The following is a 13,922-nucleotide window of genomic DNA, read 5'->3' as shown; positions in this document are numbered from 1 at the left end:
TCTCTTGCTTGATTGCTCTTGCTCTAATACTATATTGAATAAGAGTGGTAACAGTGGACATCCTTGCCTTGAGACTGACCTCAGTGAAAATGTTCAGATTTTCACCATTAAGAATAATATCGGCTATGAGATTATTATAGATAGCTGTTCCTATGTGAGAAACATTCCTTCTTCAATCCTATTTTGCTAGAGGTATCAAATTTCAGGGTGTTCTGTTGTAATTTTTTCCCTTTTATTTCTGATCTGATTTATTTGAGCACTTTTTTTCTTGTGAGTCTTACCCATAGTTTGTCTATTTTATTAATTCATTAAAAAAAAACACCCTGGTTTTATTCACACTTCATTTTTTTCTTAGTTTCTACATTGTTGACTTCAGCTTTAGTTTTTAGTATATATATATTTTTTCATCTATTAGTGTTTAGATTTTTTTGTTGCTGGTTCTTCAAATTCTTAAGATGTGCCTTTAGGTTGTAGATTTATCTTTCTCATTTTTTCATATGTAAATCTGTATCACTTTGAGTTTCTCCCTAATTACAACTTTTGCTATTTCCTATAGATTTTGGTAACTTGTTCCTTCATTATCATTAGTTCAAGAAAACTATATTGGTCTCCTCTTTATTCCACTGGTATTAAGGAACATGTTGTTTAGTCTCCAGATGTTAGCGTTTCTTCACAATTTTTCTAATCAGTCTCTGTCTCTGGAGCACTGTGATCTGATAAAATGCTGGGTATGATTCTTATATTTGTGGATTTTTCTAAGTTAGACTTATATCATAAAATATGATCTGTCCAAAGAATGTTTCATGTATACTAGAAAAGAATGGTTATTCAGCTTTTGAGGATGTATAAATCCTTTTGTATAATACATTAATATAATGTATAAATCCATTAGTCTCAGCTCTTCTCATTTGTGCTCTTACATCCTTACTGATGTTCTTCCTAGTAGAGCTATTAAGTGGTGAGAGTGGCATGTTGAAACCTCCCACTACTATCACATTTGCATCCATATGTTTTTCTAAGTTTGTGAGCAAAAGCTTTACAAACTTTGTTGACACAACATTAGGTGAATATATGTTGATTAGAGTTAGTACTAAACAGTTTATTGTTCCCCTGGTCAATATGTCCTGTCTATCCTTGTCTCTAATTAGTTTCTTGAGGTTGAATACAATTTAATCTGCTATATTTGGCTGTCACACATTTTTTTGTCTTCCATCCTTCTACTCTGAGCCTGTTTCTATTCTGAGATTTTAAATGTGTTTTCTGTAAGCAGCAAGTGTTTCCTAATTCAGCACTCCACTCTGTACCTTTTGATGGGAGATTGTAATCCATTGACATTCAAGGAAACTGACCAAATGCACAGTCATGTCATTATATTGTATTGGGTTGTTGCTATATTTGGTTAAGAATGACCTTTCAGTGGTTTATTTAGTTCTTATTTGTCTGAGAAGGTTTTTTTTTCCCTCCCTCCCAACCCCCATCTGAGAAAGTTTTAATGCCTCCCATATAAATTAGAGGTTTGCTAGGTAGTGGACTCTAGGTTGAAAATTTTCTTCATTCAATAATTCAAATATGTCATCCACTCTTTTTTTTTTTTTTTTTGGTCTGGACCATTTCATATGGGAGACATGATGTGATTTTTAATGTTCTTTATATTTAAGGTTTTTCTTCTTTTTACTGCTTTTTTCTGTTACATTTTGATTACATTATCAATGTTGACTTATGGTTATAACTCTTCAAGTTCAGCTGTATGGTTCTCTGTGTGATTCTGCTACTACGTCATGCTAACATGTTCTTTAACTTCTTTTTCCTTTTGTGTGGATTCTCTCATGTTGGCATGCTGCTCAGGACTGAAGCAACACCTCACATGCAAGGCAAATGCTCTGCTGCTGAATGGGCCATATTCTTTACCTTAAAAATGATTTTAAATGACATATATGTTGTGAATGTACATCTGCCCTTAAGTGTGAAATTTTTTTAGAATTAAATTTCATGAACTTTTCTAGCTAGCATTGCTAATATTACTGGAGCAGTATTTTCTTAATTTTTCTTTTACTTTTACCCCTCCAGTTTGATAAAGGCTATTCTTATAATATTCGCCATAGCTTTGGAAAAGAAGGGAAGAGGACTGACTATACACCTTTCAGTTGTCTGAAGATTATTCTAACCAATCCACCAAGCCATGGGGATTATCATGGTAAGTGCCTCCAGTGGCTATGTTTACAAAGTACAAAATCTCCAAGAGCTCTGTAGTCAAACACCAGAACAATATAATGGCTTTTTTCATTACTGACAGGAACTAGTTTTGGCTATGTCAGTCATCAATATCAAGCCAGGGCTCTATTTTTTTTCTTGTGATTTGTCTTATTACTAAAGTAATAAGTGAATGAAATGCATTCACCAGCACTTCAGTTTGTGCTGGGCCAAATGATTTTGTTTTCAGTTTTCTTTGTCTTTAGTGAGGGTAGTAGTGAGAATCCCAACAACAGTTCTCAAGGGGGCAAACATGGAGGACACTAGGGTCACTGAATGGTGCTCTCAGTGTACTATGTAATATATTAGGAAATGAGGTTATGCAAGTCATGTACATCAGACCTTTAAGATCTCTTTCTGGCTATTTTAGTTCTGTTTCCTCCTTACCTGATTGTCCTATGTCCTACATATACAAGTGTCTTAAAATAAATACAGTTTTTTTAAACCTATTGTATAAATTTTGAATTTAGAAGTGATATTTTAGTTCTCCAAAATATACCAAGGAAAATGTGATTTAGTCTCATTACTGTCATTTGAATAATGAGTACGGTAATAAACATCAATCTGTTTTCTCTTTTACCTGAATATTGTTTGAAAAAACAAATAAAAACCCATGTTAAATTTTTTTCTGTAGATATTTTTCCTAGATTAGTTGAGCATACCTTGAAAATCTCTTCATTTGGTTCCTGAAGGACAGAGCAAGAGGAGGGGAGGTTGCTTCCCTGCAGGCAGTGCCCAGAAAGCATGCCACCAGGTGAAGGACAGAGCCAGAGGAAGGAAGACTGTATCCCTGCTGGTAGCTCCCAAAAAAGAACACCACTAAGTGAATGGAGTCTAAAGGAAGAGACAAGACAGGAGGCTGTTTCCCTGCCTGTGGCGCCAGGAAAGCATGGCGCTAGGTGAGCAGACTTTCTGGAGGAAGCCAGAGGAGAGGAGGCTGCTTCCCTGCTGGTGGCACCTGGAAAGCACGCCACCAATTGAGCAGACCCCTTTTGAAGGACAGAGCCAGAAATGCATGGCTGCAGAAGAGAGTGGAGCAGCTGCTCACTTTTCCTAGACAGTGCACCCCAGCATGGCATGTAGAAAACACCACCTTGCAAGCATGATAGGCCTCCACCACGCTTAGAAAGTGAAGATGATAGCTCTGATGACATGAAAAGTACCAATCAACTATTTAGCTTATTAGATGAGGATATTAGAGAAGAAATATGGAGAATACTCGAAGACTCAAAAAAATCAAGGAATGAATTGAATGAACCACAATTAAGAATCAAGATGATATGAAAGTAGAAATGAGAAAGCTCCAAGCTAAAATAGTGGGACTGAAAAACTAGGTAGACAAAATGAACACTTCACTGGAAAGTCTCTCCAACAAAGTAACAGCTGCTGAGTACAGCATTAGTGAGCTGGAAGATGAGATACCTAACAACTCCATACAACAGGAGAGATTAGAAAAGAACCTTAAAAGAAACATTCAGACAGTGGAAAAATCCTCCAAGAATGTGAACAGATGAAATTAGAAGTCTTCGATAAACTCAACAAGAACAACATAAAAATAATTCAAGTGAAGAAAATCCTGTTGAAGAATCAACAGTCAATGACATCATTGCAGAGAAACTCACAGAGCTAAAGAGTACTGGATAAAAGAGATCCAAAGAAAAACAACCCCAAGAAACATCCTAATCACTATCACAAATCCCAAACATAGGAATAGAATACTGGAAGTAGCAATCAAAAGGGGAAATTACATTCAAAGGAGCAACCTTAAGATTTACATCAGATCTGTCACAATTAACCTTCAAGGCCCGAAGGCAGTAGGGGGATATAGTGACAAAACTCAGTGAAATGAATGCTTCACCAACAGTCCTTCATCTAGCCACACTTAGATTCAGGTTGGAAGGAAAGATACACAACTTCATGAATAAACAACAGCTCAGTAAAAGATGAACTGAAAGGTCTACTTTAAGACAAGACAGACCAACAGACACTACCAAATTCCTACAGAAAGATGACACTAAAAACCATGACAGTAACCATCTCAACATCAATGAACTAAATGCAGCAGTTAAGAGATACATAGTGGCAAAATGGGTGAAAAAACTGAATCCAACATTCTGCTGCCTACAAGAAACATCAGAATAGTCAAAACAAACATATACTCAAAATCAAAGGTTGGAGAAAATCACCCAAGCAAACAGCTCTCTTAAAAAGGATGGGTTGGGCATGCTAATTTCAGATGACATAGTCTGTAGACTTATAAAAGTTAAAGGGGATAGAAATGAACATTTCTTAATAATCAAGGGATATGTAAAACAGGAAGAAACATAACTCCTAAATATAAGTGCTCAATGAGGGACCAGCAAAATATTTAAAACAGTTGCTGACATATTTGAAATAAGACATCAATAACAACAGAATAATAGTTGGCGTCTTCAATACTGCCCTTAACTCTTTGATAACTCAACCAGGCTAAACCTAATAAAAATATACTTTCTTTAAATAAAAAATAATGGAAGAGAGGCTCTCCATCCCCAGAAAACTGGATACACATTCTTCTCCAGTGCATATAGGTCATTCTCCAAGATAGACCACATACTGACCCATAAAACATACATAAAATAAAGAGGATAGAAATTGAATGAACTGTCTTCTTATTATAGTGCACTGAAATTAGAAGTGAATTAAATAGCTCACTATTTCTGAACAACCAGTGGATCATAAACTAAATAAAAAAGGAAACCAAATTATTCTTGGAAACAAAGGAGAAGAAAGACAAATTATTAGAAGTTGTGGGACACAGCAAAAGCAGTTCTAAAGGAAAATTTTTAGCTTTGCAAGCAATGATTAGGAAGAAGGGGCCTACATAAATAACTTAATGGCTCAATTTATAAAATCGGAAAGTAATCAACATAATGAGCCAAAATATGCAGATGGAAGGAAATAGAGCAGAAATTAATGAATTGGAAATCCAAAAGATCAATGAAAGCAAGAGTTAGTTCTTTGACAAAATAAATAAGATCAATAAACTACTAACAAAACTCACAAAGAAAGGGAGAAAGAGAAACTTAATAAACTGAATTAGGAATAAAAGGGGGAAGATTATTACAAATACTACGGAAATTTAAAGGGTAATTAGAGAGCCTGGAAGAAATGGATAAATTCTTGGACTCTTCTAACCTCCCAAGGTTGAACCAAGATGATCTAACATATTTGAACAAACTAATCACTCTTGATGAAATTAAAATGGTAATCAAATATCTTCCCTCTCCCCCCCAAAAAAACCAGGCTTAGATGAATTCACTAATGAATTCCTTCAAACCTTTCAAAAGAACCTATTACCAATTCTTTTCAGGCTCTTCCAGGAAATTGGAGAAACAGAAACACTCATCATATAGTTCCTATGAAGCTATCATCAACTTGATACCAAACGCAGACAAAGATGCCCCCCAAAAAAGAGAACTATAGTCTAGTATTCCTGATGAATACAAATGCATAGATTGTCAACAAAATCCTAGCAAATAGGATCCATGTCTCATCAAGAAGGTTATATACTATTCCAGAAATGCAAAGATGGTTTAAGATACTCAAGTCAAATAACGTAATCCACCATATCAGCAAAAGAAAAAACAAAACCCACATGATCATAATAATAGATACAGAGTAAGCATTTGATAATTTCCAACACTCATTCATGATAAAAATAAAACTCTTCACCTTGATACCAAAACCAGATAGAGATGAGATAGAGTCAAGGCCATCTACTACAAAAGCCAATGACAACTATTATTCTCAATGGTGATAAGCTAAAAGCCTTTCATCTAAAATTTAGTACAATACAAGGCTGCCCTCTCTCACCACTTCTATTCCACATAGTACATGAAGTACTTGCCCTAGCAATTAAGCAAGAAAAAGATATCAAGGGCATCCAGATAGGAAAAGAAGTCAAGCTCTCACTGTTTGTAGATGACATGATACTATAAAGATTCTGCCAAAAAGCTTCCAGAAACAATAGATTCATATAACAAAGTGGCAGGCTACAAAATTAACACGCAAAAATCAATGGCCTTCTTATACACCAATAGTTATAAGAAGAAATGGACATTAAAAAAATCCCATTTACATTTGTTCCACACAAACTCAAATATATTGGAGTTGACATAACTAAAGAATTAATGGACCAGGGCCAGAGAGATAGCATGGAGGTAAGGCATTGCCATTCATGCAGAAGGTCATTGGTTTGAATCCAGGCATCCCATATGGTTCCCCGAGCCTGCCAGGAGCGATTTCTGAGCATGGAGCCAGGAGTAACCCCTGAGCGCTGCTGGGTGTGACACCCCCCCCCCAAAAAAAAAAAAAAAGAGCTGAAGGATCTATACAAAGAAAACTACAAAAGCCTGCTTCAAGAAATCAAAGAGGACACAAGGAAATGGAGACACGTACCCTGCTCATGGATTGCCATGATTAATATAAAAAAAAAGATGGGAATGAAAGGAACTTTACTCAATATAGTCAAGACCATTTACCACAGGCCCATGGCAAATTCCATATTCAATAGAGAAAAGCTTAAAGCTTTTCCTTTAAATATAGCACAAGAAAGATCTGCCCCCTCTGGACACTCTTATTCAACATAGTACTGAAGTTTTGGCCATAGCAATCAGGCAAAAAAAAAAAGAGAGAGAAGAAAAAAACAACAACAAAAAGCCCCATAGATATCAAGGGTATCCAGATAGAAAAGGAAGAAGTCAAGGTCTCACTGTTTTTAGATGAAATGATATGATGATATATTTAGAAAATTCTAAAAACAACCCAAAAGCTTCTAGAAACAATAGATTCATAGCAAATTGGTATGCTACAAGATTAAAGCCCAATGATAATATCCTTCTTGAGGGGGGGCACACCGGTAACATTCAGGGGTTATTCCTGACTAAGCACTCCAAAATCGCCCCTGGCTTGGGGGGACCATATGGGACGCCAGGGGATTAAACTGCAGTTCATCCTAGGCTAGTGCTTGCAAGGCAGACACCTTACATCTAGCGCCACCTCTCCGACCCCTGATAAAGTCCTTCTTATATACATATGATGATAGAGAATAAATAGACATTAAAAAGTAATCCCATAGGGGCTGGAGACGTAGTATGGAGGTAGGGCATTTGCCTTACATACAGAAGGACGGTGGTTTGAATCCCGGCACCCCATATGGTCCCCGTGCCTGCCAGGGGCGATTTCAGAGCACAGAGCCAGGAGCAACCCCTGAGCACTGCCGGGTGTGACCCAAAAAACAAAAAACAAAAACAAAAACAAAAAGGTAAACCTATAGTACCACAGAACTCAGATACCATGGAGGTGAAGAACCTTTACATAAAAGACAACTATAAAGCATTGCTTCAGGAAATAAAAGGAGTCACAAGGAAATGGAAACATATACCCTATTTATGGATTGGGAGGATTAACATCATTAAGTGGCAATTTTACAGATTTAATGCATTCCTTCTGAGGATACCTATCATATCTTTAAAGAAGTGGATCAAACACTCTTGAAATTCATTAGGAACAATAATTGCTCAAAAGTAACTAAAACAACCCTTAGGAAAAAGAAGATGGAAGGCATCACTTTCTCCAACATTAACTTTTACTACAAAGCAATAGTCATTAAAACCACATGGGATTGGAATAAAGACAGACTCAGATCAATGGAATAGACCTGTGTATTCAGAGTGACCCCAGACATACAATCAATTAATGTTTGATAAAGGGGCAAAAAATAAAAAGGGCTAGGAAAGCTTCAAGTGGTGTTGGGACAACTTGGTCAGCCATATGCAACAAACCTAACTCAGACCTCTATCCAACACCGTGCATAAAGGTCAAATCCAAATGGATTAAAGACCTTGATATCAGACCTAAAACTATAAGGTATATAGAAGAAAACGTAGACAAGACATTATGACATTGAGACTAAAGGCATTTTCAAGGAGGAAAATCACTGTCCAAATAAGTGGAAGCAGAGATAAACAAATGGGACTACATTAAAGTGAAGTTTTGCATTTCAAAGGAAATAATGACTTGGATAAAAATGAAGTATAGAAGTACTTGATAAACTCAACAGAAGCAACATAGTAATCATTGGAATCCCAGAGACCCAGGAATAGAGTATTAAGAGGAAGAAGAGAAAAAAGAGAAGAAAGTGGGAGAAGATAAAAGAAGAGAAGAAGAAGAAGAGGAAGAAAAAATGAAGAGGAGGAGGAGAAAGAAAAAAGAAAAGGAAGAAGTAGAAGAGAAAAGTAGAAGAGAAGGAAGAGGAAGAAGAAAAAGAATAGAAGAACAAAAAAGAAAATGGACTCAAGATTTGTTTTTTAATTTCTTTTCTTATAATAGTGTCTTTGTTTAAGTACTGTGATTATAAGCATGTTTGTAGTTAAGATTCAGTTTAAAAATATAAAACTAAAAAATAAATAAACAAAAATGTAAAACTAACTAAACAAATAAAAATAAAATAAAAGACAGTATGTTAATAATATCGAGAGACTGTCATGATGAGGAGGGCTGGAAGGACCAGCCCATGATCTGATGCTTACCACAAAGAGCAGTGAGCATAGTCAGAGAAATAACTTCATTAACAACTACCATGTTAATGTTAGTGAGAGAGAGAAATAGAATGCCTGTCTCGAAGACAAGCAGGGTGTTGAGATGGAGGGAAATGGGCAACTTTGATGGCAGGAAAGTTACACTGTTGGAAGTTGATGAAGTTGATGTACATTTGATGACTGAAACTCAACTGCAAAAATTGTTTGTAATTATGGTGCTTAGATAATTAAAAATGAAAAAGGTAAGCTTCATTTGTATAGCATGCCAGAGAATTATATTAATAGTCCATATTATGAAATGTTCTTAGTTATACAACTTTATTATAACTTTTGTCTAGTCATTTTACTGTATTACTATCCTAAATGAAACTTTATTGTTGGGGTGGCGATCATGTCTGGAAGTGCTCAAGTTGTTTCAGAAGTGGTGTTCAGGGAACCATTTTGGACGGGGGATGGAGTCTGAGCCTCTTCCATTTGAATCATATGCTCTATCCCTATATTTATCTCCATGACTTAGATGAATATGTGTTTTATTTATTGTTTGCTTGTTTATTCATATCACCCCTGGCAGTACTGGGCTGCTGCCCTCACATTCTTCAGGAACCATTCCTAGTGGTGATTGGGAAACCATATGATTTTTAGGATTATGATTATATATTCAACATGCAGAGAATGTGCTTAGACCCTTTGATCTCTCCCTGCAAATTTTAAAGTCACATACTTTTAGTTCTTAAAAAAATGATCACAGACTTTCAAGATAGATGCTTATGTGTCCAGGGAGCAATGAAATATTCCTAATATTTAATAATTAATATATAAAAGATGATTTATATTTTATTGTTTTGGGGGGCCATACTTGTTTTGAGGGTCACACCTAACAGTGCTTAACACTAACAGAGAAGCACTAACAGTGCTTCACCTAACAGAGAAGCAGTAACAGTGCTTCACCTAACAGAGAAACAAGGGTTTCTCTTGTCTCCACTCAGGGATCAAACTAAGGCAAGCCATTTGCAAATCAAGAGCTTTACTTGCTATACTATCACTCTGGCTCCTTCTTTGGCAATTATATTTTTGGTTTTGTCCTCTTTGAATATACATGTATACATGGATAGCCATTGTTAGTGCATTCGATTAACTCAACCTCTTTTTATATGTTATCTTTGTTCTTATTTACATATTTTAGAATTTTAAAATTTTGGCTTGCTCATGAAATAATCCTTTGACATATACATACTATTCAGTTTCTTTTTTTTTTTTTTTTTTGGTTTTGGGTCACACCTGGTGGCACACGGGTTGCTCTTGGCTCTATGCTCAGAAATCGCTTCTGGCAGGCTTGGGGGACCATATGGGATGTCGGGATTAGGACCACCGTCCTTCTGCATGCAAGGCAAACACTCTACCTCCATGCTATCTCTCCGGCCCCCACTATACAGTTTCTTTTGGTGGTCACATCTGGCCGAATTCCTACGCTGGTGCTTTTAGTTGCTTCAAGATAATGCAGCATCAGGGTTTGAACTCATGTCTCCCCACATGTGAAATAGGCACTTAGCCTTTGAGCTATCTCTATGGCCCAAGACTTTTTATTTTAATAAAAGTGTTTTGGGTCTCCCATTTCCATGTATGATTGCTTTAAATTTATATGGATACTATGCAACTGAAAATCAACATTTAAAATATATCAGGATATAATTTGAAACTTGAATATTTCTTAAAGTTTGCACATATTTTGTTTTACCTGCCATCCCTAATTTTTTTCTTATTGAGGCACCACAATTGACAAAATTATTCTTAGTTGAATTTAAGCATACTGTGTTCCATTACCAATCCCATCACCAGTGTCTACTTACCAGTATCCCCAGCTTTTCTCTTTGCAGGCACATATTTAAATTTGGTTAATATAGTTGGATTGTATGCTTTCGATTTAGTTAGTTCTGTGGTTTATATATATATATATATATAGATAAACCATACTTTGCATTGCCAATGTGTCAGAAATCCTGTCCTCTGCTACTATTAGCTCCCACCTACCTCTTATTCCCCCTCTCATTTTCTTTCCTTCCATTTCTGTTTCAGCCCTTGTCTCCTTATCAGCCTTTTGTGTAATTTTTAAAATGAGGAAAAATGTGAGATTACATAAAAATTTTAAATCATTTATCTTATGATTATCTACACTGGGTTAGCAAATGGCATAATTACAATTGTTTCCTTTTGGTAGTGAATGGGAACCTTAGCCTTATAATGCTGAAATTTTTTATGTAACTCTTGAGCCTGTAGTACCCTGAAAACCATACAGCTAAGTCGTCATTTAGATAAAGAGAAGAAAACAGTTGCACCCATGGGCAATTAACTTTTTTATTAATATGCTGTTAGACAAGGGGATCTTAGGCATCCTCTAGAGTGTGGTTTTATGCTAAGTCCTGGGAAAATAACCTTGTTGATAAGCTGTCTTGTTCTTTGTTGTCAGGGTGCCCATTCCGTCATAGTGATCCAGAGCTGCTGCGGCAGAAACTGCTGTCATACAAGATCTCTCCTGGAGGGATAAACCAGGTAAGTCAGATTCTGTTCTGCACCCTGTGTAATGAGGCGTCAGACACTGCCTCTCAGTTTCATTTACTGTTCTTGTAGCTATGTACTACATCTCATGCCTCCTCCATACAGCCTGTTTTCCAGGCAAACTAAGCAGAAGTCTTGACTCTTCTGCAGTAGACTCTTTGGCAATTCCAGTTCTTCATTCAACTCATTTCATTATCATTTTTTCTGGATAATAAATGAGGCAGAAAACCTTTTTCATCTCTCAATTTGTTCTATTTAAATTGAGGCCATTACAAAACAAAACATTTTAGAAAAATGTTTCAAATCTTATAATGAAGCTGAAAATTAATAACATTTTACTGTGACAAAATTCTTTTCTTTACCTTCATTTAGATTAGAGCAACAGATAATATAGTGTGGGCTGGTTGAATGTTGGCATATTCACCAGTTGTTGCTTTGTTACATCTGTATTTCTTTCTTTTTTTTTTTTTTCAGGCAACACCCATTTGATGCTCAGGGGTTTACTCCTGGCTAAGTGCTCAGAAATTGCCCCTGACTTGAGGCCACCATATGGGACACCAGGGGATTGAACCTCGGTCCTTCCTTGGCTAGCGCTTGCAAGGCAGACACCTTACCTCTAGCGCCACCTCACCGCCCCCACATCTGTACTTCTAATGATAGTTGATTGGGTACAATAGTTTCTCAAAGTATTTTGTTTTAAAGGGGACCAGAGAGATAGCACAGCGGTAGGGCACTTGCCTTGTGTGGTGGACCCAGATTGGACCTGGGTTCGATTCCCGGCATCCCATGTGGTCCCCTGAGCCTGCCAGGAGCGATTTTTTTTTTCTTAACCACTCTACTATCTCTCCCCCTGCTTCTCTTTTGTGAAACAATATTTATCATGAATTTTTATATTGGTAGACTTGCTTCCAGAGACAATTTTATGTACCTAACAGGAAGAATTTTCTGTCTAAACTAGACATAGACCTTGGCAAATCTTGGATTGTCTGGTATTTCTGTGAAAATCTTTTTTTCTATTATGCCAGTAGACATCAAATGAAATGAGCTCAGAGCCAGGAGTAACCACTGAATGCCACTGGGTGTGGCCCAAAACCAAAAAAGATACTTTGTCTTAGAACTAAGTATCTAGTAAGAAAAATGTGTTCCAATGTAAAAATACTTTGTAAGAATGTATATATTAGTAACAAGGCTTTAAAAATATTGTTATATGAGGCCTGAGCCATAGCAGAGCAGTAGGGCGCTTGCCTTGCAAGCAGCCAACACAGGACTGGCCTGTTCTACTCCCACATCTCATATGGTCCATCGAGCCTGCCAGGATTAATTTCTGAGCACAGAGTGAGGAGTAACCCCCTGAGCACTACCAGGTGTGACCCCAAACCAAAAAAGTATTGTTATCTTGCAAAATCACTCTCCAGGCACAGGAAACGTCCAGGGTGGGGCCAGTAGTAGCCTGGTGGGATATGCTGTTAGTTTGTTCCCTTGGAAAGGGGTGATTGTAAGAGGTGGTGCTGATTAATTTTGTTTCTGGGAAAAAAAAAAGTTTGGGAGCCTCTGATCTATATTTTGCTTTTGAACTTGAACTTTTGGGGTTTAAGAGAAACTTATGCTCTCAGTTTAATAAGAAAAATGTATTTTATAGCTGGAGCAGATATCTTTGAGTATTTTACTTGAAGAAAACAAGTACTTTAGAAAATTGTTGCTCCAAGTGGTGTTGGCCAACTGGTTAGCCACTTGCAAAAAAGCAAACTCAGATGCCCACCTAACATCATGTACGAAGGTAAAATCCAAATGGATTAATGACCTTGATATCAGATCTGAAACCATAAGTTATATAGAACAACACGTAGGTAAAACACTCCATGACATTAAATCTAAAGGCATCTTTAAGGAGGAAACAGCACTCTCTAAACAAGTGGAAGCATAGATAAATAGGTGGGAATATATTAAGCTGAGAAGCTTCTGCACCTCAAAGGAAATAGTGCCCAGGATACAAGAGCCACCCATCAGATAAGGGGCGAATATCCAAAATATACAAGGCACTGGCAGAAATTTACAAGAAAAAAAAAATCTAATCCCATCAAAAATTGAGGAGAAGAAATGAACACTTTGTCAAAGAAGAAATACAAATGGCCAAAAGGCACATGAAAAAATGCTCCACACCAGCTTAAAGGTACCCTAGGCTTTCCCCCATTATCCATTCAGCTCCTTAGGGAGGGTCTGGGTGGGGCTCTGAACTTCTGGCCTCCCAACTTCTTGAAGGATCTCTCTCCTTCCTGGGAGCCGGGAGTCTAGCAGTATGGGGTTCAGCAGGCCTAGTGCCCAGGATACAAGAGCCACCCATCAGATAAGGGGCTAATATCCAAAATATACAAGGCACTGGCAGAAATTTACAAGAAAAAAAATCTAATCTCATCAAAAATTGAGGAGAAGAAACGAACACTTTGTCAAAGAAGAAATACAAATGGCCAAAAGGCACATGAAAAAATGCTCCACACCAGCTTGAAGGTACCCTAGGCTTTCCCCCATTATCCATTCAGC

At 36.9% G+C, this 13,922-nt stretch overlaps 1 protein-coding gene across 1 annotated transcript in view; it reads left to right on the top strand.

The window, feature by feature from the left end:
* The window catches only part of PRIM2 (DNA primase subunit 2), a 244,655-nt gene that overhangs the window by 202,409 nt on the left and 28,324 nt on the right, over positions 1 to 13,922 (top strand). The window contains exons 11-12 of the mRNA XM_049777644.1: positions 2,068 to 2,194; positions 11,296 to 11,378. Coding sequence (XP_049633601.1) covers positions 2,068 to 2,194; positions 11,296 to 11,378 — 210 coding nt within the window. The remainder of the gene's footprint in view (positions 1 to 2,067; positions 2,195 to 11,295; positions 11,379 to 13,922) is intronic.

The sequence above is a fragment of the Suncus etruscus genome, chromosome 7 (assembly GCF_024139225.1).
Source record: "Suncus etruscus isolate mSunEtr1 chromosome 7, mSunEtr1.pri.cur, whole genome shotgun sequence".
NCBI lineage: Eukaryota > Metazoa > Chordata > Mammalia > Eulipotyphla > Soricidae > Suncus > Suncus etruscus.
This window is presented reverse-complemented; position numbering and strand designations above follow the sequence as displayed.